Source organism: Nematolebias whitei, chromosome 16 (genome assembly GCF_014905685.2).
Source record: "Nematolebias whitei isolate Nwh7 chromosome 16, NemWhi1, whole genome shotgun sequence".
NCBI lineage: Eukaryota > Metazoa > Chordata > Actinopteri > Cyprinodontiformes > Rivulidae > Nematolebias > Nematolebias whitei.
In genome coordinates this window covers 15,463,067-15,489,528 of record NC_056513.1, presented here as the reverse complement: position 1 = coordinate 15,489,528, position 26,462 = coordinate 15,463,067, and the positions used below count along the sequence as shown (strand labels likewise).

Genomic DNA, 26,462 nt, shown 5'->3' with positions numbered 1-26,462 from the left:
ACATTTGTGGAGGTACAGGTTGTGGTTCAGGCCGCATTAAAGTTGACGGAAGAGTAAGATATCAAGTTAAGAAACCCTTGTCAGGTGGATAATAATAGGTGGCTGCCTTACTAAGCAGTCCCCAATAAAACTGACAGTTTTGCAAAAGTTTATAAAATTGTGCTCAAATGAACTACGTCAAACTTTTAAAAGTGAAGCTATCTTTTAAGACTGCAACAATCTGCTTTGAAACCAGCTCTGCTCAGATTAGCCGTTAGCTCGTCAATCTGGTCCAAATTAAACTCTATTTTTTCAAACTGAGGTTATTCAAAAGGGTATCTACAACAGGTAAGATATTGCTTATAGGTTTTCCACAGAACAGAGCTTCAAAATATGTGAAGTTTCCTTCTAGCAAAGGCGAGTGATGCAGATAATCAATCAAAAGGTTGTTAAAACTTCGGAAAACATAATCTCTAGTAGTTTTAAATGTTTTATGCAGTTATTTCTAAAGCCAAGTCAACTGGTTTTACATCAGGAAATAAAACTGCGTGTTAAGGATCCTGGTGAAATCTAAAGAAAAGTCAATTAGTGACAGACCCCCACGAGCCACTGCAGACAGTTTCCAGTTCAGTCGCTGCAGAGGAAGCAGAGGCTCATCGGTGTGACGTCTGACCATTCATTCAAGCAAAGTAAGCGTACAGAAAAATGTTCACGCTGACCAGCAGGAGGGCGTTGGCACAGCAGAACCTGGACCAGAACACGCTCTCACGAATGCTGGGAACTTTAGGAGCGGGAGTCTGATCCGAGCACGACAATCCAGCAACGCACAGTCCTGCCCCCTGGCCGCACGTTACGCGGCGTGTTGGCTCCGAGCCTGAATAGTCATCAGACACACACACAGTAGAAACAGGAAGTTACTCAGTACAGCTGCTTCTCTCTGCAGATGATTCATGTCTAGGTTTTATACCAAGAAAGTGCTCAGACTTTTACCATGAGTGCTACGGTGGCTGACAGGGGACACTTTCTGCAGAGGAATATCTCTTTGTCGCTCTTCAGTTATTGTCCACCAGGTCAGGTTACACATCTGGAAACGGAGAGAACGTAACGTTTAAATCACTAAGTGAAAATCTTATTATCTTCTTTTTGTTTTGTTTCATTGAGCAACAGTTAATACCTTGTCAAGAGGTGAACTGTAAAACAGTTTGAACACGTCATTAATTTATATTTTAAAAGTTTTTCATAACACATTCAAGGACTCAAGGTTCTTTAGTGTCATTCACATCACATCACAGAGGTTATTCAAAAAGCGTTTCTACAACAGGTAAGATATTAATTGCTTATAGGGTTTCCACAGAACACAGCTTCAAAATATGTGAAGTTTCCTTTTAGGCAATGGGTGGCATGATTGACATCTAAGATCTCAACAAAAATATATGCTAAACGAACGCCCAACGGTACGCTAAAAGATCGAAGATATATGCTAGTCACTAATAGTGCAAAACAATACACCGAACAGCAGCAGCACGATTCTCGTAGGTTCTGTTCGGCTATAATTTACACCCTTAATGCGAGCACTAACATCAATTAAACTAACATAAACTAGAATGTATTCAATGCATGCAACAAAAATACAGAAACAAGGCGACAAAAGTGAAAAAGAAATAAATCTACAGCAGCATGGTCCTATTGGCAGAGGTTCTGATGACAGTTCTCTTAGCAGCATGGTCCAGTCAGCAGCATGATGATAATAAGGACCGCAGCAGCTGCCTTGCAGACTGCACTCCAGAACCAGGTCCAGCAGACTGAGAACATCCAATGTTCCCCCGCGGAACCAGGCGGGTCCGTAGATTTTGGTCCGTGCAGGCAGACGGAGGATGTTAGCAGCGTTAGCACATGGATAGGTGGCTAGATTTAACTAGTATTAATTTACCAATATTAAATGTCAGGAAGGATAACAAGACAGCAGTGAGACCAACTATTTCTCTTATCATTTGGAGACATGGCATGGACAAAAAGACAGGAGATAAAACTGGAAGAGGCAGTCTTTCGGATGTCAAACAGCCGAAAGAAAAAGAAGAAGAAATGTTAAGGAAGGAAAACTAAACCTTGTTTACATTTGGAGAAGTCAAGCTGTTTCACTCGATTTGTCTTTGTGCTAACCTTAGCTAACATACTAATGTATGTGGCTCGGAAACAAAAGTAAAAAAATTAAAGTACAATTAGTTCATTCAGCTATGATCAAATGTCACAGTTTTTATTAAAACCCTTTGACTGTCTGGTCAACCAAATACTTGACCACATTTTGAGTCACTAAGATTCAAAGAAGGGATGCATATCCTAACTCAAACTGATTGAGCCACCTCTACCATTCAGTTAAAGTATGTAATGCTAAAAAGATCCACCAGATGGCGCTGTGACAGTAAATGGTACCAGGAAGTCAGACTGTTTTTAGGTAAACTTTGAAAGGTATGGATACTTATGTTTACATATTTTGGTAATAAAAGCCTTATTAAAAAGAATTATGACCCTTGATGCAGCTCAAAAAAAAATCAGATTGTTTTTTTTTTTTTAATCAAATGTGCTTGACCAAATGGTTGATTTGTCAATTCATGGTATAGGTAGCAAATTTAAGCTAATTAAATTAAAAATGATAACTTTTCCTACTCCTTACTTTTGTTGATTTATAAGTTTAAGTTACTAAGATTAAAATTGAGAAAAACGTATCAATAATAATACTATTTTATTGAAATAAGACTACTTATACTAATATCTCTGGTATAAGTTGTTAATTATCATTTAATCTTTTTAGCAAGTTTCACAAAATGAACATTAAAGTGTTGGGTATGGGTATGTTATAGAAAAAAATCATTGATTGTTGTCATCAATCACCCAAGGAAATAAGAAATTATTTTTTTCATAAAGTTTGTCTTGAAGGCGTAATTAAAGGGTTCTAGTTTTATTATTCTAAGGTTTGCTGTTTCAGAATTTTAATTTGAACTCAGTGGTCTTGGTCCATTTAATAGTTTTTCTACTTGCATGTTCATTGCTTTCTTTTCTTTCTTCAACACCACAGACACACACGCAGCATATTTATTGATACAAAACTAGTTGTTGAGCAATCGGCTGCTACGGCTCTTCTTCTGTCTGGTGCATGTTTGAACAGATGCCCCCTGCTCTGCTGATATAATCTGTGTTATTATGTTGTTTGCAGACTGTTCTGTCTTTGCGTTTTATTTTTCTGTTTTTATTTGATCATTCTTCATCTGCAAACCACTGACAAACCCTGCAACGAGCCCTCGAGTGTACAAGGGAGGAGACGGTGTTTGGTATATTCTAGCTTGTATAAAGCGTGCGGTGCTGCAGTTTGTAAATCTAAAGTTTGCTTACATCGTGTGAGGATTTGGTATACACAGTGAGCGTGGTAAATGTATAAATGACACAACTCTGGCTAGTTCTCTTAAACCGTGTTAAGACAGGGCGTTCCTTCAGAAAGCTCATGTTTGCCTTTTGGGTTCATGCACAGGCTTGAGCAATGAAAGACGTGACAAAATGGGTCATGAGATCTAATGAAACTTCAAATAAAAAGGCTTGGTTTGTTGTTAAAATGTGTAACAATAAATCTTTTGTGCTGCAGGATTTTGTTTTTGGCGTTTGGGATTTAGATTTCCTCTTCTTCATGCAGGCCTCCTTTAGAGCCTCCATGCTCAGATTGATCAGTTTTACTTTTAGCAGCTAGAGTTGCAGGTGCACAGACAGACAAGGATCACGCTTCTCCTAAAGTGCTGCTGTTTACGGTGCAGACGTGAGCCCACCTGTTCGTGGCTGGGCGGCGGTGTGAGCAGTGAGATTACAGCAACCACGCCGGCAGTGAGCCCGCAAAGCAGAATGGCGAAGTGGAGGTAGTGCACGCCACGTAACACCGCAGGTGCTGTATCCACGACGCCACATCCAGGAGAGGGGTAGATGAACTCCAAAACCATCCGACACACGCCTCCCACCAAACCCACCATCAGGCCCCAGAACGCACCCTGAAATCACAGAAACACGCACGGAGAAAACAAATTCATTATATCGCACGACTTCCTGTAACCAAATACACGATTTCCTCCATGAAGGATCGGCTGAAGTCCCGAAGCATGAACGCTCGCACTTTCCCACCATGCTAAGCTGTCATCACCATGTCACCTCTCAGTGACAGTAAGTATGCACAGAAACACTGTTGGCTCTCTGTTCCCTTTTGTTTAAACACAGAATGTGATTGTACCTGTTTGACTCAACACTTAAAAAAAAAAACATTTAGCTTGTCACACCAACGATCAGATAAAAAAAAAAAAGTTATCTCTATAATAAATCAAGCGGTCTCTGGCGATTTGTCATTAACTTGAAAAGCTTGTTTGATCTTCAGACTCAGTGTTTTGTTATGGAAATAAGTGCATGGAGTGTAACAGATAAAGATATTTAATACCCAGCAGTCTTATCACTGTCTTTGTTTTTGTTTATATATATTTTTATTGGGGGGGGGGGTGTACTGGTATTTGTACGATACTAATAGGGTTAGAGCAAAGCTTAAGACATCCCTATTGATAGGCAACACCAGCAGGGCTCTAAATTGAGCTCTAGCACTTGATTTCTGATGGTGATGTTCAAAAAACCATGTTTCTGCTGCCACATGATGACTTTATTTGCACATGTGTTGAACTCGGTGACTTATCTGCTGCTCACAGTCTCACTTTATATTCTCACGTAGTGTTTTTGCAATCGAAACCACTCGGGCGTGATATATGATGAGCATCAGCGTGATCCTGTAAATCTACACCACGTAGATCTCTGTAAGAACCTCCTTCACTGGTTGATCATAAAACCCTGAAACGTTTACATCTTTTTGTTCAGTTTGGCACCGAGTCATCTTGACTGCCTGAAAGGTCAAATTGTTGGAGGGAATCTGGTCCCTGTCCACATTTCTAAACTAGTTTTATGTTGGAATGTGAGCGAGAGCCTGTGCAGAACTGGAAACACGTCCAGGTGCCGCACTGTGTGTGCAACTTTTAAACCAGCGTTAGTTTCTTTATAGTTTGATTCCAAGCAGCCAGACTGTCTGAGAAGAATTTGGAGTTTTATTGATCAGTAGTTATTCAGATTTTCTGAATGCTTCTGTAGATTTAGTTGGCTTTTTCATTTCGTTTCTCTATTGTAGCTAAAATGACAACATGTTGCGCAGGATGTGCTTAAAGATGAGGACAGTGGAGAAGTGGGTGACAAAAATAAATAAATAAATAAATAAAATAAAACCTCCCAACAGAAGATGATCAAAAATTAACCTTCTTTAAGAAATAAAAAAGAGAGACGTGGCACTGATTTGATGACAAGTTTTCTCCAATAAGCTCTTTGGGAATCACCTTTTTAGTGCTAAATTACTTTTTTTTTTTTTACATCAACAAGGTATAATATATATATTAAGTGTCAAACTGTTTAATCTTGTGTATTTATCATATATTCAACTAAAGAAAGGGAACAAGTTGTGTTGTTGTGACAGGCTGCTGGTAACACAATGCCTGAAGATCAAGTTTAAAATTATTTTGCTGCCAAGCTGTCTGTTACGTGTCAACACCAAACACCAGCTTGTTCCTTGTGTTTAGGAGACGTTTTATGTCAGATTGATTCAAAGGTCAGAGTTTAAATTTAAGGCCTATAACAGAAAACGATGAAATGGTCAAACAATTGACAGAAAACAAGTTAAAAAAAGAAACCAAAATACACAGTTGGTTTGTTTTGACTGGAAATTTTGTTTACATTTACATTATTCTAGAATTGTGCCGCTCAAGGTGGCTGCATGTTGGAGTAGCTCTCTTACATTCATTCTGACATTTTGCTTGAATTTTTCTTTTTTCTGGATGTAAATCGCTTTTTTTTGGATGAATATTTCCTCTGGTTTTGGACGCTGTGCAGCTGGAAGGATTTTTACTGAAACCTTTTTACTTTTGGACGTTTGTTATGATGCGTAACCATGACAACAAGGTGGCTTTCTACAACTGGGAGTTGCTAATTAACATCTCAAAAGCTCAAATAACACCTCAACTACAGCCCCAAATCATAAAGATATAAAATTTTAAATTTTGTGAAGAGGAGGTGCCGTGGATGCATTCCCATCTAGGTGGTGCTCAAGTGCCTGACCACCGAGATCTTGGAGGTGGCGGGAAACGTGGTTCGTGACAGCGGGAGGACCGAGGAGTTCTGCCTGGCATTCAGGTGGTCCTGCTGCCCAAGAGGACCGAGAGGTCTGCTGGGTCTGGGAGGAGGGATCGGCATGGGCAACCAGTTTCTTCGGATCCGCTGTGGGTCAGACCGCTACAAGAAATCCTTCCTGCCCACAGCCATCAGCATCTATAACAACTCTAATGAAACCTGGATGAGCTACAACAACAATTAATTTCCCTTTGGGATTAATAAAGTATTTTTGAATTTGAATTTGAATTAAGGGGTTGAGCGGTTAGAGCAGTTGTCCTCCAATGAGAGTTGGGGGTTCGATTCCACCATTTTGCAGATGCATGTTGAAGTGTCGCTGAGCAAGACACTGAACCCCTCATTGCCTCTGATGTGTGTCCCATCAGTGCATGAATGTGATAAAGCTCTGATTATTCTCTACAGATTCAGATTATCTTTGTAGAGATGTAGTAGAGTGCTGTATGAATGTGTGTGTGGAGGTAAATGAGGACACAGAGTGTGTTGTAAAGCACTTTGAGTATTTTGGTTAGATAGAAAGGTGCTATATACGGTAAGTATTAACCATTAATGTTGTTGCTATTGTTACCAAAAATAAAGAAGACAAATGTGTTGTGCTAATTTTATGACAGTGCATGCCATTGTTGTTTAACTCAGTGGTTCCCAGCCTGGTCCTTGAGGAACGGCATCCTGCATGTTTTAGTTGTTTCCCTGCTCCAACACACCTGATTCAGTGATTTAATTATTTCCTCCCCCATTCATTCAAATCAGGTGTGTCAAAGCAGGGAAACAACTAAAATATGCAGGGGTGGTGTTCCTCAAGGACCATGGTTGGGAACCACTGAAGAGTCGACCTGCTGATGGCACCAGAGGATGACCAGAATCATACGTCATGAGGGGACCATGCTGTTAAGATGTGTTAATTTGTGCTTAACCGACTGATATTACCATCACTAAATATGTTAGTGTGGTCAAAAAGATTTTAAATAATGAGGTGTGGGGTAGGCTCCTTGTTTTTCTGAACTCAAACAGAAATGGAAACGTTAAGGGCAGCTGTGGCTGACTGGTTAGAGCAGTTGTCCACCAATGCAAGAGTTGGGGGATCCATTCCACCAGCAGTCACATGCTGAAGTGTCCCTGAACAAGACACTGAACCCCTCATTGCATCCGATGTGTGTCCCATCGGTGCATGAATGTGATAAAGCACTGATCATTCTTTAAATAGATCTAGTAGAGTTCAGTATGAATGGGTAAATGAGGGCACAGATTGTAGTGTAAAGCGCTTTGAGTATCTTGATAATATAAAAAGGCGCTATAAAGAAGTCCATTTACCATTTACAATTAAAAACAGAAAATAGACACCACTGTATGTGTGTTAAAGAAGTGTATGAAGCACATTGTAAAGTGCTTTGTGGACGCTACGAGTATAAAAAGGTGTTATAGAAGCATAGACAATTTAAATGCCCTGTGTCCTGTAACTCAATCTGTAATCCCACACAGCTTCATTGTAAGGCCAAAATAATAAAAGCAAACTAATCTTTATAGCTCCTCTGATTTGGTGTATGGTAACATTCAACAGGGCAGTGAAGGAATATTAATCTTGTTAATGCTGAAAAACATTGGAAGTCCTCTCGTTTTCAGCATTTGAACAGGATGCCACAACAGGCACACCTAGAACTTTATTAAAAGAGAATGAATCTTGAACATTCAGCAGACCGGTCTTTACTTGCAGACGAACAATGTTTCAACACGAGTTATTGTCTCAGCGTGCTCATTGCAACAACAGTATCGTTACCTTCTGTTGTGTGTGCGTCACTATCAAGTCTTTATCTGGCAACAGACAAACTTTCACTCACTCTTGTTTTGGACAATGAGTTGTGTGCTTTGAACTGAGAACAAAGTTCACTCTCGCTGGTTCTTTAACAGAAAACGACAAACACATCACTTCTTAAGAGGAATGAGAACCATGAACAAACACACGAGTTCACACTTCCACACAAAGAACTGCACACGAAGGAGGGAGAGAAACGGCTGTGCAAAGCTGAATGTCACGTGAGGCTAATAAAACTACACCAGTGCAGCACAGAGGGGGTCGGGGAGACTGGGTTTTACTTGTTGCTTGAGCAGTGCAAAAATATAAACATATTTTCTTGCATTTGAATGCTGCAAACCAACATCTTGAGATTACCCATCACTTGTGCCAGTTTCAGCATGCAAAGATGTCCTGATTCTCAATACACTGTTGATCCTACCTGCTCATTGGTCCTCTTCCAAAACACTGCCAGCGTGAAGACAGCTGTGACGGGCGGCGCCAGGCAGCTCGTCACTGATTGGATATAGTCGTACAGCTGCCCGCTGTTGGCTGACTGGAGGATGGGGATCCACACCACGCTCACCACCACCAAAATCACCGTGACAATCCTGAGACAGACATCAAGGGAATCAGCATCTCTCACTAACAGATACATCCTGGTTCTAAAGCAACAGTCCAGATCCCTTGAAGTGTGCTTCAGTGGAAAAGTTGTGAACAATTAATATCTTACCTGTTGCAAATAGCTCCTTAAACGACCTCAGTTTGAAGAAACATCAATTTAATCCTGATCAGATTGATGAGCTTTAGGTTAGAGTGGGAGCAAGACCACAATGAACTGCTGCCATCTTAAAGCAACTTTAATTATTTATAAACCTTTACAGCAGCAGCTAGCTGTAGCACTTCCAGCAAGAATATCATAGTATTTCTGCTGGTATAACTGCAATGGGAAACTGGCAGCAATGTAAAGTTTTATTAGACAATATTCTCAAGAAAATGCTATGTAAATATGTAGATTTGATCCTTTTTAAGACAGCAACAGTACAGTTTAGTGTTAGCCTCACTGGAACTAGCCGTTAGCTCATCAGTCCAGTTAGAATTACAAGCCACTTCTCCAAATCAAGGCTGCTGGAAAAGCAATCTACATGTATACCAAGTATAATACTAACTATGTGTATTGTTGTGTGTATTACTAATTGTACTAATGGTGAACTATCTCTTTAAGGACTTTAGGACAAATGTTATCTGGCTATATCCCTCGGTGTTGTCCCGCATACCTGCCGACCAACAGCAGCTCCCTCTCAGAGGCTCGTGGTCGATGTTTCTTCCAGATGTCCATGGTAAAGATGGTGGAGCTGCTGTTGAAGATGGAGGTCAGTGAAGACATCAGAGCGGCCATCATCACAGCTATCATCAGTCCCCTCAAACCTTAAACACACACAATGGCACACAGATTTAAGTAAAGACAAAATGTTCAGGTATTTAACAACTGAGATTACTTTGAATAAAAACTCACCACTTGGCATGAGTTCAATGACCAGTTTAGGGAAAGCAATATTGGTACATCCCACCTCGGCTCCACAGATTTTCACACAGTCCTCTGGGTCCACACACCCCACAGAGTCTGCAACATGAAAACACAATCTATTGCTGTGACAGTGGTGGAAGAAAAAATATAGTCCATGTTTCTTTTTCCACAAAGCACTTCTGCACTTGCAGTTTTTTTTAATTTTTTTTATGGAAAACTGCTGCTTTCTTTATTTCCACGATAGGTTAAAAAAATAAACACGTACAAAACAGTTAACTTAGTTTGTTTTGTCAGAAAATAAAGTACGATTTACATGTTTGATAAGCTTATACTACAGTATATGCGACCCGTGCTGGCAAAATGAGTCAGAATGAGCACAGGCTGCAGTGCAAAAAAATGTGAAACTGTTGTATTTTTCTCGACAAGTGGTGTGAGTGTTGGGTTCACATTGCCGGTAGTAAGTCAGACCCCTTCAGGGTAGGCGTTGGACTCCGCCAGGGCTGCTCATTGTCACAGATTCTGTTCATAACGTTTAAGGACAGAATTTCTTGGTGCAGCCAGGGGGCGGAGGGTTTCCAGTTTGGTGGCCTCAGGATTCCATCTCTCTTTGCAGATGATGTGGTCCTGTCGGCGTCATCATGCCGTGATCTCCAGCTCTCACTGGAGCGGTTCGCAGCTGAGATGAGAAGCAGTAGGTCATGGTCCTCACTCGGAAAAGGGTGGGTTGCTCTCTTCAGGTCAAGGGTGAGGCTCTGCCTCAAGTAGAGGAGTTCAAGTATCTCGGGGTTTTGTTCACGAGTGAGGGAAGAATGGAGCATGAGATTGGCAGACGGATTGGTGCAGCGTCTGCAGTATTGCGGACTTTGTGCTGGTCCATTGTGGTGAAGAGGGAGCTGAGCTGTAAGGCAAAGCTCTTTGTTTACCGGTCGGTCTACGTTCCTACCCTCACCTATGGTCACGAACTTTGGTAAGGATGCTCCCTGGGTGCCTCCCGGTACTTGGGGCATGTCAGACTGGGAGGAGACCCAGGACATACTTCTCTCGGTTGGCCTGGGAACACCTTGAGGTTCTCCTGGAAGAGATGGCTGTGGAAAGAGATGTCTGGGTCTCCCTTTGCAAGCTGCTGCCCCAAGACCTGACTTCGGAACAAGTGGAAGATAATGGATGGATGAATTGTATTTTTTAAATTTACTCATATTAGTTCATCAAGACACTATTTATCAACCCCAGTAACTAAAATAGTATATTATCTTCCTAATCTACCTTTAAATAGCACATTTACAACAGATATGATTGAAGAAATAATCCCTTTAAATATCTTTTTGAGTTCCTTTGTGATTTGTTTACTGCTAACTGTTGTAGTGCTGGGAAATCCCTTCATATAGTGCGTTATTATGAAACTTGGGGATTACTCTTTTTTTAAATACTGTTGCCTCTTGAAACCACAATCATGGCACAGGAGGGTAATTTTGACAAAATGTTTATGTAAATATTTTGTTCAGGCAGATGGTGGCATTAGTTATAAGAACAGATACAAACACAAAGTTCAGCTGTATGGATTGTTTGTTTTTCGCAACAACTTTTATGTTTTGAGGAAGAAAAACAAACAACCGTTCAGAGCAGAGGGTGGAGTTTAAATCTCCTCTTTCCGATCCAACCACCGGACACTCCGCCTTTCTGCCCCGGGTGACCGAGCTTCCGTTGCCGGATTCCATGGTCGGACGCGCGCTCCTCCGCTGGGGCCCAAGTTGATGCGACCTGAGGAAACTACACGAACCGCCCCGGACTCCCATAGACTCAAGACTCGGCGAGAGCTGGGTCTGGTTCGTGCCACGTTTGTGCAACAGCTGTCTGAACATCTGTGGAGCTCCTCAGTCAGACGACGGAGGAAAAGTGACTCGTCAGCGCCGACAGTTGGACTGACTCACTGGTAGTTTCAACAGTTTACTGGAGGGCTGGCGCTTCTGTTCGCTTTGGAGGTGACTCATACGGGCAGACTACTCTTCCTGCCCGGTGTCTGCTGGAGCTGCGAGGCCGCGGCCGGAGCTCCGGCCCCTTTTCAGGTAAAGGCGTGGCTCTGGGCGGGCGAGCTTTGTTCCAACTACAGCTACACCTGCCGGCTCAGTCGCCAGCGATCCGGGTCTGTGGTCTAGAGCGTTTTTTTCTTGTGAAACTTTTTTTTTTTAACCACGCAAATGGATCCGTTCACGAACGCACGAGCCCACGTCACGTGGATATTGTGTGAACCGTAATGAGTCCTATTCGAGGCTTGACCCTTTGGACGGACGACTGGAGTTAGGGTCAGGGTGGTTTCAGGATAACTGCTCACTAAAGACGGGGTACAGTGGGAGGGTCATGGCTTTGTCTCAGATCCAGTGCCTGGACGACCACCACGTCAACTGGCGCGTGAGCGAAAGCAAACCAGAGTTTTTCTACAGCGAGGACCAACGGCTCGCGCTCGAGGCTCTCATCGCCAACGGTCGCGATGAGTTCACGGACTACGTTCACAAGTGCGGCATCCGGGAGTTCCTCTCCGAGCCGGAGCTGGAGCGCATTGCTCTCTCGGCGGAGGCCTACCGGCCCGGGTACGAGCATCTGAAGCCGGAGACGCCAGGCCCGGGTAACTTGACTCCGGGGCCGGGGGAAGAAGGAGAAGATGGGGAGGTGTCGCTCGCCTACTGGCCGGACCGGTCCGAGGCCTCGGTGGCGGAGCTGGACCTGGGGTGGCCTGAATCCATCTCGTACCGTGGGGTGACGCGAGTGACCGTGTACACACAACCTCCCACCGAGGGCCAAACGCACATCAAGGAGGTGGTGCGGAAAAGCATCGCATCAGCTCAGAAGGTAAGTTGTGAAGATATTGATGTACAGCTTTAATAAGTTGAACAAACACATCTGAGCTAAAACATGGAAGTAGCGTCAACAGTTTCTATTTCCAGGAACATTGAACGCATCATTGCATAAGTTCTTTTTGCTGAATGATCAACGTCACCAACAGAAGTTACATGTCTGACACAACAACAAAACTTCATAAAACTAAAATAACATATTGTGAAAAGAAGTTCAGAGGTAAAATGTTAATCTGAAAATAACTTTTGTGTATACAAAGAATTTAGCAGCATGATTTGATGATTGGGCAATCCAAACCAATAACAAAAGGTCTCTGCTTGTCAAATGTGAGCATTAAGATTATCTCCATCATAATGATAACATTTACTTTATGGACTGTTTCTATGTTCCTACTGTGCCTGATAAGTCATGAAAGTCAGCATATATATATAAAAATAAATAAATAAAATACTTTTTTAATCCCAAAGGGAAATTAAATGGGTTACAAACTGGTTATATTAACTGGTATAACTGTCTGCTCATTGGATTTTGCAAGTAACCATTGCTTTATGACATGCTTGACTGTCTTTTCTGCATTCATTCTGCTTATAGCAATGCAGACTTGGCAAAGTTAACTCGGATTAAATTTAATCCATTGTCTCTAATTTCATCTAACCCAGAGCTCACCTTTTCTGCTCTTTCAAGATCTCCTTATTTGCTTCATACTTGAGTCACAAACTGGCTTCACCTCCCTACAAGCGTTCAAACATGCATTCAGCAAAGGTTTCTTTTAGACAAGTCTGAGCTTGATTTACCAGTCGAAAAAATTAAATGCACTTGCGTCAGTGAATGTGTTACACACCAACACCACATGCATGACTTTTACCTTTTATAAGCATAACTTCTGACACATCCTCATTCTGGTACAGGTTCAAGTCATAAAAACAAAAGAATCATCAAAACTTGAATCAATGGAGCTCTGACTCCGTATTAAATTTCTTTTACTTGTAAAGTATGAAGTTATTTAAAATATTGTCTGTTTCGGTCACTTAAATGTTCACTTTCTGTGCTCACTTTTCCTAAGTTGTGTGATTTTTAACTTTTAGTTGGGCTAAGTAATTATTAGTACTGTTCTGTGTGTGGTGGTGCAGCGCTGCAGAAGAACACACTGTGTCCAGCCGAGCTACATTTTATCACCACACTGCAAAACATTCTTTGTTTCTAACAGTCTAGTGAAGAAACATCTCCTTTCAGGACAGGAATATATAGTTCTCAACCTGTTCAGTTCTCACAAGTGTCCTGCTTCTTCTGTGGATTTAATCTGTTTTTAATGCTGAGAAGAGCAGCTCAAATTGAACCTGCCCTCGGCCCAGGAAGCACTAACACCAGCTTTGGTTTCCTGTGTGTGTTTTTCAGGTCATCGCTGTGGTGATGGACGCCTTTACAGATGTAGATATCTTTCGGGACCTTCTGGACGCGTCCTACAAACGCAGAATACCTGTGTACATAATCATCGACATGGCCGCAGTTCCCAGCTTTCTATCCATGTGTGGCAGAGTGGATATGCACCGTGGGCATCTAAAGGTTTGTACGCAGACAAACATGCGCACACGGATGATGTTTTGATAACCCGCTTAGGACAGATGGCTCCTCTTACCAACGTCGCAACCGTGGAAATTATTTTAAACAGCAACACTTTGCTATTTAAGAAAGAAACAGTTCTTAACAAAGCCACTTGTTTTAATAATTATGAACAAGTACGGTGCATCATTAATTTAGACTATTTGCCTGCAGGTCTGTAAGTTGCATGAAGCAGCCAGTTCATCCCCACAGGCTGATAATTGTTTATGTTTTTCTGTAATTATTTGGAACCGTGAGTTAAACTGGTCTAGCCACTAACAGGAAAACACTTAGCATTTTCAGGGAATTTTGTTTTTAATTTATTTTAGACTGGAAGCCAGGAAGGTAGCGAACACATTCCCGTCTGCGCTGCGGGCCATTATTATACCACGCTCTCACTTGGCTGTCTCTTTAATCAGGTTTCTCTTTCAATTCTCTGTATTCCTTCCTCACAGCGCTGGATTTCTCTCCTTCTTCAGCTCCTTTCTTATCTCTTTTCTCTTTGCGGTTATTGTAAGCCTTTATGGCTCTTTTCTTTAGCTGCTCCTGTGAGATTTCGCACAGAACCAGCGCTCAGACTGAAACCACACCCTTATCACAGAGATGAAGACAAACACCACAGGGTGTGTCCTACAAGCAAGCAGAAACACAGAGTCCACGCTCTAACCTGTACAACCACTCAATATAAAGATGTGGTATTAATAATGCTGAGCATCGACTTTTTTTTCAAAGCAGTCCTTCTTTTGAGTCTCTCCACTCGCTTGTTGCCCTTATTTCTCCTCTATGCGTTACAATTCCTTCGCCCATCAGTACAAATCTAGAGTTAATCCCACGCTCGTGCATGTGTTTGTAGAATCTGCGAGTGCGATGCTGCGGAGGCGTGGAGTTCTTCACGAGATCGGCCCAGAAGGTGCGTGGTTCTCTGAGCGAGAAGTTTCTCCTGGTGGATGGAGACAGAGCCATCTCTGGTTCATACAGGTGAGCAGTGAATGCTGTGAAATCTTCTCCTGTTAACAAATCTGCTGCCTATTAAAACAAAATAAAAAAACACCACTAATCCCCCAAGGAATATTCACTCAACTCTGTGGTTCCACAAGGCTCTAATTAACATTTTTTAAGTTTTTTTTTTTTTTCCCCCTCCCAACTTCTCTGGTTTAGTTTAATCTCCACCACTTACTCAAACTCTCTTCGTTTTCAGCTGCAGAAAGGAAGCTGCATTTTTTTCCTCTATAAATCATGCACACACATACTTCTCAGTAAAAAATAGCTGACAGAAAACATTAGCAACTATCTGATGAACAAAGACAAGAATGTGGCAGCTACAGAGGCAGATATTGTCCTCAGTGTCTGCTGGAGAGCCGAACGACTAAAATTAGGCTTATAATGTGTTAATACGCCGTTAAAGCCTTTTTTAGAACCATTGTATTTCTATTTGTTCGCATAAAGGACTTAAGACTGACAGCACTATGCTCAAACATGTCCTTTTCTCTTTGCTGACGTGAGAAGATAAGACATTAACTCATACAATTAAATATTTGAGCAAATCTTAACGCACTTACATTTTGCTCAGATCTCACAAACATTACGCATTGTGTCTGGAATGTTTTCACCATTTACTGCATTTCCTTTCAGACCAGTAGTGACTTGTTGAAGCATTCTTGATATCACCTAAAGCCAATTTTTCCAGTTTGTGCAAATTTTCAAGCACACGTGCACAAGAACCTCAGCCATCTATGTATAGCTGTGTGCATCAGGAGGTTTTGCATTAGCTCTCTTGTTCAGAAGGAAGTTGAGAGTCATTTTTGGTTTGATCAAAGAGCAGTATGTGAGACGTGACTTCAGGGAACAAATGTCTGGTGTAATAATTAAACTAACGCACTATGATTTGGGTCTTCTCAAGCTATAAGACAACATCCCAAGTTGCTGCTGTGGATTGATGTTTTCCTCTCTGTGGTGTTCCAGCTTCACCTGGTCCTCATCTCGTTTGGATCGCAACCTCATCACTGTGATCACAGGGCAGGCGGTGGAGACCTTCGACATTCAGTTTCAAGGCCTCTACCTCATGTCACGAGGCGTGTCCCTCAACAAGGTTCAAATGGGAGACGAGCCAGTCCCTGACCCGCTCCCTCAGCTGGCTCCTGCTCCCGTCTCAGCTGCTGTGGCCAGGAAGCTCATCAATCCCAAATATGCACTTGTTGCCACTGGGACCCACACGAGTCCCGCCCCCTCTGACCAGAACTCCAGCAACAAGAACTCAAACCTGCAGAATCCCACTGGGCTGAAAGTGCCAAAAGGACGTCTTAAGGAGGTTATTGAAGAGCCATCCCTACATCCTGGGTTAGTCAATCTGGAGAAAGCAAACTTGATCCCATACCTGCCCACTTGGCCAGAGCCAGACCCCCCAAGTGATGTGATTGGCTTCATTAATATCAGAGATGACAAAAGGTCCAATCAGGTTCACTTGCAGAGGTCAGAAAGGTTTGAGATCAGTCAGGCTATTCGCTTCAGTGCACCCCTGACTGTACCAGCCCAGGCTGAGGAACAGGATTCAAGTCAGGATGCAGAAGATGCACAAACAGCTGGAAATGTGTCAGGGAGCACAAGCCCAAAAGCTGCTGTTCCCACAAGTCCTACAGATAAAACTCTCAAACAGGACGGAGCTATAAATAAAGATCAAACTGCTTGTACAGAATCCTCTCAACAGCCCGACACATCTCCAACACAGGACACACCCAAACCACATGAAGACACATCTGCATTACCCTCTGAAGTTGCTGCTAATACACAGCCTACAGACAGTGTTGCACAAACTCCAGAGACAACAACTGGAGCACCTCCTGTTCCCAAACGCCGCACGCTGCAGTTGGTCATAGATCCCACCTTGTCAGAGCAGCCTGGTGAGGCGCAGGTCACTTTGATGAAAATGGACCAACTGGACAGTCTAAACAAAGAGCTAAAACAGGAGCAGCTGACACCAACCCGCAGCCGAATTTTATCAATGGGCCAAGACAGAGACTCTGGAAGCAACGAGGAGGGTAGCCAGGATAGCACTAAGGTTAACTGTGACCGAATGGTCAATGAAGTCCCTTCAAGTGCTTCTGCAGGATCAGAAGAGGAGTTTTATGATTGTTCGCCTCAGGAACCAAGCACTCCAGTTGTCAACGGGGGGCAGACGGGATCAGGCCGAGGGCATCGTCCGGGAGATGGACTCAACATGATGGCCCGCTTCTCTCAAAGCATGCTCGACCTGCGAGAGCCCATACAGTCAGAGGACAGCATTTCCCTTATTCTTCTGTCTCAGCAGCTGCGCAGACAGAGCCACGACTCCCCAGGACACAAGAACACAGGACAGGTGAGCCACCCGTACAATAATTTTTAATACCATTCCCAAAAAACTGATGATAAATCGATTATGGAAAATGACACCCACCAACAATGTTTTATCAAGTCTCTATTTGTATTTAATATTCTTGGCAGTTTGTATTATTTAAAGTTTAGACAATAAAACTCATGGTGACTGTCTTCCTCACATTTGTTGTAAATAAAACAAAACAGGCTTTTTTTTTGTAGAATTGTAAATTGTGTTTGAATTTTTAGGCTGCAGGATTGAAAAAAAAATGTTTTATCGTTGGTGTTTAGGAAGTGTGACGATATTTTACCCAGTTTTTCCCACATTTTTATTAAAAGCAACAGATTTAATGATTAATGGAGAAAACATCTTTTCATGACAGTACTTGGCTTAATCTTTAAAACTTAAGTGTAATGAGTAATTACTGGGAAAGTCCGGAGATTAACATAAATGTTCCTTTTATGAACAGATTTACAGGAAAAACAAATACTTACATAACACACACACACCCCCACACACACATACACAACTCTGTGTTATGCAAACGTATCAAAATAGGTGTGTTTGAACACTGGTATTAGAGCAAGTCACTACCTGTTTAAACTGATCATCTACTTTTCTCTTTCTTATTAAAATGTGTGCGTTTGTGTGAGTGTGTGTGCGCATACTTGCGTGCGTCCACCCACACGAGTGCTCGCACCTGGATATAAGGCTCGGCTGATCATGCCGGGGAGGATGATGATGATGAAAGACAGTATCTTCAGATAAGCAGCGAAGATTGATGCTCCCTTGACGTGACTCATGTTCTTAGCAGAAAGAGATCGTTGTACGATAACCTGTTTATACAGAATCAGAATCAGCTTTATTGTCACTGCACCGAAGCACAACAAATTTACATTTCAGTACAGTCCGAGGAAAACATAAACAAACAGACATGGGGGGACGGAGGTGTCTGAGGCCGCGGCCCCATGGGAGGTGCAGCCTTTTTCATTTAGATAGGAAAAGAGAAACACGGGGAAAGGGGAGCTATAAAAAAAAAATCATCTCATATTGTGTCCTAGACGGGACATGGTGTGAAAGTTGCAAAAAAAACCCGCAGCACAAAAACAGCAACACAATGATGACATCATGATACATATATGCATAAGGCTGACGAAGGCGGTGAGTTTGTCTGTCGACACTGCCAGTTAGTCCGCATAGTCCTGATAAGAGATGGTGCTGTCTGTCAGCCGGCTTAGCTCTGACACAGGTCCACAGATGTCCTCGGGAATGGAGCGGCTATGGGAGAGGGGGAGCAGAGCTTCTTGTTCACATAACATCCAGGAGAGTTTGAGCTAGTTGGCCAATTCAAGGCCGACACAGGGGAGCCAGATTCAGATAACAGAAATACAAAGAAAAGAAATAAAAGCAAATTACAAAACAGAAACAAAGTGGAAGTGCAAAGTATTCTCTAATACAGTATATTTGCATATTTCAAAACAGCTAATCACATTAGAGTACTGTGTGTCCCTAGTTGATTTATTTCCAACTATTAATGTCACTTTCATTTCATTAAAGCACGTAATTTAATCCCCAGTTGTTTTGGTCGACTCGAGAAAAGCAAAGAATTTGTGAAGTTCAAAAGAAGACAGGATAGGTTAGTGGAAATTTTCCGAGAAATACAAACCTCCATCTTGTGGTGTTTGAACGTGCTCTAAACATGTTTTGGGCACAATACATGTTATTTTATTTTTTTTATTCATGACTGGCCCTTGTTTGAATTTTGGCATAACACTAAAAAAAATAATAGGAATTTTTGTTTAGCGTATAGTTTTTAAACACCACATCTAAGTGTGTAAGAAATATTTAACAAGATGTAATAACCATTATTAGACACAAGGCACTTAGCATTAAATTGGCTTTTATTATTGCCTTAAAGCTTTCCAGTCTTGTAGCTATAAATCACATTTGTATAACTGTGACTTTTCTCAATTAGTCTTGAGGATGACCAAGCAGCAGCAGGTTGCTTGGTAAATTTGGCATTCACACAAAGTTTAGTTGAACAAGATGAGTCATTTTAGAGCTTTTCCTACGAAATGCCACATTGTTGTAACAGTTAATATCAGCGTGTCGGACACAGCGTGGTTATGTATAAGATGTAAGTGGATGGGAAAGTGTTTGGTTTTTTTTTGCGTGGTAATGCTTATTGAACATTTGTACATCACTCAGTACTGGTATTAGCTTCTTACTCATGTTTTAACTTGTACTTCCAGTTCTTATGAACTGAAGATTACTTACAGTTTATTTGGGTAAACCGTCTTTAAAGATAAACTGTGTGGTGTTGGTCACTGTTTATATGTAAAGAATCAGTTCAGCACAACTATTACTACTACACTACTGCTAAAACTAATAATAATAAATATATTATAAGTTGTTGCATCAAATATTGGTGAAGAAAGGGATCATTTGGACACCTTTTTTTGTTCGTTCCTTCAGTTGCTAGCTGGCAACGGTAGTTTTGTTTTTGTCAGTGTGTGTTCGTTTGTCTGTTTTAAAAATATCCCATGAGTCACTGGACAGAGTTCAATAAAACTCGTAAAATAATAATTGAGTCCAATTAACTTTTGGTGTCAACCTAATTAAAACTGGATTTTAACTACGGTAAATAAATTGAAAACATTCATACAAGATATTTTAGGCCATAACAGCTATCAAAATACAACTTTTAATCATAAATATATGTGTATTAAAAAGTCATACTTGGTACCCACTATTGCATCATTCATTACTAAAAGTACCCCATGATTTGTGATAAATGAGGAAAATCAGCAGTTCTGGTTTGTTTACCAACAATTTTGAGTTATTTCATTTGTTTCCATTTGAACCTTGCTGAGTACACGTCAGACTGCCTTAGCGTGTGAGAGATAAAATCTGTATAAGAGTCAGAGCCATGGAATCAGAGAAGCCAGGTCGAAAGTGAATACAGGAGTCCCTCTCTACTTTGTGGTTCGTTTATTGCAGTTTCGTTATATCGCAGATTTTCAAAGTAAGATTGGACATGACACAATTGACCGATTGATGGATGAGCCATGGGTTGTTTATTTAAAATTATTTAAAATTATTTTCCACCATGTGTGCACCCCACAAGTGCAAGGGAAAGCTCCCTCCTGCAGTCGATCAGCTGATTTCCTTCTCTGCCACACACACACACACACACACACACACACACACACACACACACACACACACACACACACACACACACACACACACACACACACACACACACACAACACACACACACTTCTCCTGCTGCAGCGTTGTGCTGTCCAGATGCACCGATCGACTTTTGTCTTCCAACATAAAATTCAAAGTATGTCACATCGCAAAAATCATCATAATCACAAAATATAAAAGTGTTAAAAGTTATTTTAATTATTGTAGAACTTCTACGTTCAGTTGTTCAAGTGTAATTGATCAAAGTACATTTCTGCTCCGTGCTGCAGAGCTGAAGCTGTGTGACATCCCTTTAATGTCCTGCTGCACTTCTCTTCTCTACAGTTTAAATTTAAATACTGTAAAGTTTTAAATAAACATTTTAAATAAGCTGCATGGATTGTTTATTTAAAATGTTACAGTATTTAAATTTAAATAGTTTATTTAAGGAGGGAGATTGGGAGTAACAGGTGATGAGTGTGATTACAGCCTGGCACATGTCATGACAAAGTGTGTGGTTTCACTTATCACGGGTGGGCGTGGGCCCAAACAACCGCGATAAACGAGGGACTGCTGTAGTTAAATGTCTTCTCTCTTCTTCTGAATAAAACCGACTCAAAGAAAGGACGAGAGTGAATAGGAGTAGAGTTATTTGGGTGGAGAATATTGAGCAGTGGCGAACGTTAAAGTAAAAGTTGGTGCTAAGATCATTTGCTGTGATAATCCGAACTGTAACAGAAGAAAATCTGTAATCGATTGCCAGATTTAGTTGTACAAAAAGGCAAGAAATATTTGCTGTTTTCTTATGCATATTTTACAAAACCCCTAATGAGTTTAAGTTTCATTAACCCCTAAACAATTATTTAAAGGTGTAGAAATTGTATTGGATGCATTTTTTTTTTTATCAAAATCATTGTAAAATCAAGTATTTCGACAGCTGTTATGTTCCTTTAAAATCTGCGTTCCCTCTAAATAAACGTGATGCATTTTTTTAACGTCATTTCAAACTGTTTTTAAATTAGTCATTTTGCAAAACGACTGATAGCTTAAAGAAGAAGAACCAAAATGTGAAGCGATGTCACCTAAAACCTCTCAAACAATAAATACCTCAGCTTTGGTAGAGTATAATTAAATGAAGCTTTAGGATAAAAATACTTGATTTATTGACTTTTAAAGATGAAGTAAACTTAGGAATCACCTATTAAAGAGTTAGACGGTAATACGTTTTTTAGTTTGAGCACCAAGAATCACACTATGAAGTACTCTGTAGGTGAAACTGAGCTCTCTCTGCTTCCTGTCTCCGTGCAGTTCTTTCAAACATCACGATCTCCTGCTCGTGACGCGAGACTGAGGGGACCCAAAGTAATCATCGCCAAACCAGGAAGTTATCACCGCCCTCCCCAGGCAGCTGGCCTCGTGATTGGAGGCCACCGTTACTGGCAGGGTCAAACGGCGCCTCCAGGTTCCACTCAGCTGCATGTCGAGACCCGCTCTGGGCGGTCACCACGGCGACACAGCCCCGGCTACAGGAAGATGGGTCGCTCGTCACCGCAGCCACCAGCCGACCGACTGGGGTTTCTTGGAGTGCCTCTGGCAAAACTCAGCAACTTTAGGAATATGAAAATGCGAGGAGGAGCCAATCAGAAGAAAGCACCTCAGAATAACAAAGCTGTGAGGTAGATCCGTGGGCCGGTACAGAACCGTGTTTGGAAAACGAACTTCCTGCTTAAAAACTGGTGATGCTTCAGCATGGGATCCTTTCTGTCCGCTTTCTGATTTGAAACCCTGCAGCGCAAGTACTAAAATAACTATTTATGACCATGAATTTTACATTTATTTTGCAACCGCAAAAGAGTCTGAGCAAAAATAACTTCTGATAGTCATCAGATATTTTTGTTTACAGACATGCCTGAGATGCCATGAAAACTTAGTTTTACTGAAATGTAGTAAAGTCAACTGGGGCACTTCAATCCTGTCAACAATATCAAGAACATTAATTTCCAAATTACCTCAAATACTTTTGTTTCTTTTCAGTATAATCCATGTCCGACACGCACAGTATTCTGTGTACTTAGTGATACCGATCATTTTACTATTGATAGCAGTGTAACTGGTGACACTGTCAATGGACGGGGCTTTCATGTTGATTACTTTTACGTATTTGTCACAGGTTATTGATCTGAGTGAATGTAGAACTACTTTAAGTGTTGTCATGGGCTAAATCTGAACGTTTTGAAATAAAAAGACAGAACTGTTGCTGAACTCGTGCTGTTGTTGACTTGACCCGTTTAAATCGGACTGAAGTGCACTTTAAAATATTTTAAGAAAGACTCAGTGGAGGCACATAACTCCAACCTGACAGCTGATCTGGAGATAATCTCATGTAACGACTGTTTGTGAGCAGAAAGGATTTTAGGAAGACCTGCACATTTTGGGTCACAAACATTTTTCTATCTTAAACTGTGCTGGGAAATTTGTGCTGGAAAGACGATTAAAAGAGAACGAAATGTCACAAGGATGCATCTACTGGTGTGAGCTTGCAGTACGCTCTAACCTCCGTCACTAAATTCACAGAGATTAATAGGTCTACACGTCAATGTGTGCACGTGATCACAAACTAATGCATCACTTTTTGTTTTCAGTCTCAGATGAGATACCGATGGCCGATATCGGTCTAGCTCGTGCTTTTTAAAACATCTTATCCCCGATCAGTCTTTGTTACCTCGAGTAGACTTGTTTTAGCAAACCAAACCCAACCTAAAGAATGTCGACCTGCCTTCAGTAGGCCCTGAGGAGAACATTCCTTCAAATTTATTTACGGCGTTAAAATCGACCCGTCTTCATTTGCTCTTTCCCATTAGAAGGGTCAAGCCACCATAATTATGTTAGTAACTTCACGATTTATGAGCGTCGTGGTTCTGCAATACGCTGTTCTTGAACTTGAGTCTTCTCATACATCACAGTGTATTTTAGATTGAATGTTCATGTTTGGGGCATTTAGAAGAAAGGTGATACTGACCCATCTGGTTCCTTCTATGCAGCTTCCTACAGACAGATTAAAACCCGAGTTGACTGTGTGTGAGTTCTACCTGGTCAGTGCACCAGTACCAGGTGGCCACTATGGTAAGGCCCAGAGTCATGCCAGGCCAGGGCAGGTCTCCGGAGACGGCATCTCTGAACAGGTGCATGGCGTCGGCCCTCGGCAGGTGGCAGGTGGTGTTTGGGACAATCTTACTGGGAACTGCTTTGCTGTAGACTTTCTCCAAATTTCCATAGCCACCAATTTCATTGAAAGCTACAGATAAAACATGTTTTTTAGCTACAGTGTGTAAAAAGAAACCGTGCACATGGTTTGTTTGGGATGATGGAAGTTGCATACCTGTGATGGTTAGGATGATGGCGCCTACAAACATGATGAATGTCTGTAAAGTGTCTGTGTAGATAACAGCAGCGAGACCACCTGAAAGGACAGTTTCACCATCACTTATTTTTATTATTCTGTCAACTAAGTTATTATATTTTAGACTTAATCCTGAAAGAGAATTGAGGAAAAATTGCATTTGATATGCACAAATTAGTTTCATTACTTTTTTTTCTCCAGCAAATTCTCACATTTGAGCAGCTGCAACAAGTAAATGTTTGGCTTTCCTGCACCTTTATGGAGACATGTATTTTATTTATTTATTTATTTCAATAAATAAAAAAAGGGTAAAAGAACCAGGACTCAGATGCCTTAGCTTTGTCAAAAACAATCCGAGCAGACAGGCACCATTCCAGAGCAGATTTAGCCGTCTTAAAAAACGTCAGTCGTAAAATTTAATAGTAGCTCATGCAAACGTTTTTTCTTTAAACCTCGACTCTGCTGTCAGGTTCACATTACACAATGACCCTGACAGAATTATTGAGATATTTCTCCCCAAGTGCTGGAAGACATACAGCTCAAAGAGTTCTTCAAACTGAGCTAATTCGAAGAGCTATCTACGACAGGTAAGATATTAACTGTTCATAACCTTTCCAAACTGTTTAAACTATCCATTTAAGTACAACAAAGCCAGTTTTATACTAAATAAATTGCATTTCCTGTGAAAATGCAGTTAGAAGAAAGCAGAAAGAAACAAATATTTGCTGAATTAGGTTTACATAAGCAGAAATTAGCACAAAAGTTCAGAAACTAGCTAAAAAAATGTGAAATTAGCAACAAAAAAAATCTAAACAGTAGCTGAAAGGGCAGAAAGAAGCTTAAAAGTGAAAGAAGTGGAAGGAGCTGAAATAAACACAAAAATGTGGAATTAGCTAGAATAGCTACATTTAGCACAAAACAGCTAAAAAGTAGCTGAAATAGAAAAAGATGAAACTAGCAAAAAAAAAATGATGAAACAAGCATAACAAGCTGAAATTAGCCTAAAGAAGTTAATTAGGCTAAAAGTAGCAGAAATTAGCCCCAAAAATTTAAATTAATCTGAAAACAGCTGAAATTAGCTAAAGTTGCTAAAAACAAGTAGCTGAAAAGGTAGAACAAGCTTAAATAATCAGAAGAAAGCAGAAAGAACACTTTTGTTGAAAGCTTGAGCACAAAAAAGTCAAAATTATCTGGGAAAAAGTTGAAAAGTAGCTAACAAAGCAGAAAGAAGCTGAAAGTACCAGAAGGAAATGGAAAGAGCACAATTTTGGTGAATTAGGCTGAAAAAAGTTGAAATGAGCACAAAAAATGTGGAATTAGCCGAAAAAGCTTAAATTGGCTTATAGTAGCTGAAATAGTAGAAAACGCTGAAACGTGCAGAAATAAGCCAAAAGGAACATAAGTTGAAATTATTAGAAAGAAATTAAAAGAAGCACAAAAATGTAGTTAGCAGAAAAAATCTGAAAGGATCACAAAACAGCTGAAAAAAAAAACAGCTGAAAGTAGTTGAAAAAATGTTTTAATTTGCACACAAGCTGAATCAGAACAAAATGTGAAAGGAGCAGTAAAAGGTTGTAAACGGTGTAAACTGATCTAAAGATATGAAGGATGTAAAATGAGCTCAATTCATTTCCTAAGAAGAAAAAACTGGCAGAAAAGGCTAAATATTTCAAAAAGCATCAATACCAAACGTTATAGCAGGATTGTCCTGAAAGAGCTGAACGTTTTGATATGATTTGTTGAAATAAACTGAAAACTGCGGGACGAGAAACACGCCCCAAAACATATACAGAAGAAAAATGGATCACAATAGTGCGAATGCTTCATAAACATTTACACTATTAGTGTGTATGGTCACCTGCAATAGTGTAGAGGGCAGTGACGACCAGCATGAGGACCGTGGACAGGTACTGGTTCCATCCCAGGCACACTTGAACAAACAAAGCTCCAGAGTACAAGTCAGTCTGGTGGCACAAACACACAGTTTGTCAACAGAAAGGTCAAAGGTTTGTATTAGAAAAGAGTTGTGTGTTTAAACTTGATTCTGTGTGGGGTGTATGATCCGTCACTGTTCTACCGATATCTTTGTGAAGACGGAGAGCAGCAGTGAGAGGACAGCCAGGTAAGTTCGGATCCTCTCACCTCCAAAGCGACGCCCCAGATACTCTGGCATTGTGACGATCTGATAACACACAGTTGTACGTTTTTAACACATCGAGCTGCTTTCAACAAGAGAGGCCAAACTGGGAAAGCACCGGAGAATTTGGTATGATCCAACTGATGCAATTAGACAAGCTGCGCTCATCCTTTACCTTGGATCATAATTATGTACTAACAAAAAGCTGAATAAGTAACTGTTTGATCTTTGTCGTTGGAAGGTTTGCTGGTGGCGAAATGCAGTGAAACTCCCTGCTGAGGAATTTACAAAGTAGGGAATCCTTGTTCAGGAAGAAAACTTTCAGCACCTAAATCTACCTGCACAACCCGCCCTGACAAGAAAACACACACCTAGGTGTGTGTTTTCTTGTCAGGG

At 41.1% G+C, this 26,462-nt stretch overlaps 2 protein-coding genes across 2 annotated transcripts in view; one reads left to right on the top strand and one right to left on the bottom strand.

The window, feature by feature from the left end:
- Positions 1–644: 644 nt before the first annotated feature.
- slc5a10 (solute carrier family 5 member 10) overlaps positions 645–26,462 on the bottom strand; it is a 35,567-nt gene continuing 9,749 nt past the window's right edge. Inside the window, exons 5-15 of the mRNA XM_037689725.1 lie at positions 26,007–26,111; positions 25,788–25,893; positions 23,909–23,989; positions 23,619–23,824; positions 18,035–18,170; positions 9,525–9,632; positions 9,286–9,436; positions 8,451–8,619; positions 3,792–4,007; positions 970–1,063; positions 645–853 (exon numbers count right to left, since the gene is read on the bottom strand). Of these exons, the coding sequence (XP_037545653.1) occupies positions 660–853; positions 970–1,063; positions 3,792–4,007; positions 8,451–8,619; positions 9,286–9,436; positions 9,525–9,632; positions 18,035–18,170; positions 23,619–23,824; positions 23,909–23,989; positions 25,788–25,893; positions 26,007–26,111 (1,566 nt within the window). The 3' untranslated portion in view covers positions 645–659. The remainder of the gene's footprint in view (positions 854–969; positions 1,064–3,791; positions 4,008–8,450; positions 8,620–9,285; positions 9,437–9,524; positions 9,633–18,034; positions 18,171–23,618; positions 23,825–23,908; positions 23,990–25,787; positions 25,894–26,006; positions 26,112–26,462) is intronic.
- On the top strand, positions 11,547–22,785 carry LOC119422363 (protein FAM83G). The gene is made up of 5 exons (XM_037689724.1): positions 11,547–12,380; positions 13,782–13,949; positions 14,839–14,963; positions 15,948–17,337; positions 21,838–22,785. The coding sequence occupies exons 1-5, from the start codon at positions 11,892–11,894 to the stop codon at positions 22,207–22,209; spliced, it is 2,544 nt and encodes an 847-aa protein (XP_037545652.1). The 5' UTR covers positions 11,547–11,891; the 3' UTR covers positions 22,210–22,785.

Coding starts and splice junctions, on each gene's coding strand:
- LOC119422363 (XM_037689724.1), top strand. CDS start 11,892: ATGGCTTTGTCTCAGATCCAGTGCCTGGACGACCACCACGTCAACTGG. Junction 14,964..15,947: donor GCCATCTCTGGTTCATACAG/GTGAGCAGTGAA, acceptor GTGGTGTTCCAG/CTTCACCTGGTCCTCATCTC. Junction 17,338..21,837: donor GACACAAGAACACAGGACAG/GTGAGCCACCCG, acceptor GTCTCCGTGCAG/TTCTTTCAAACATCACGATC.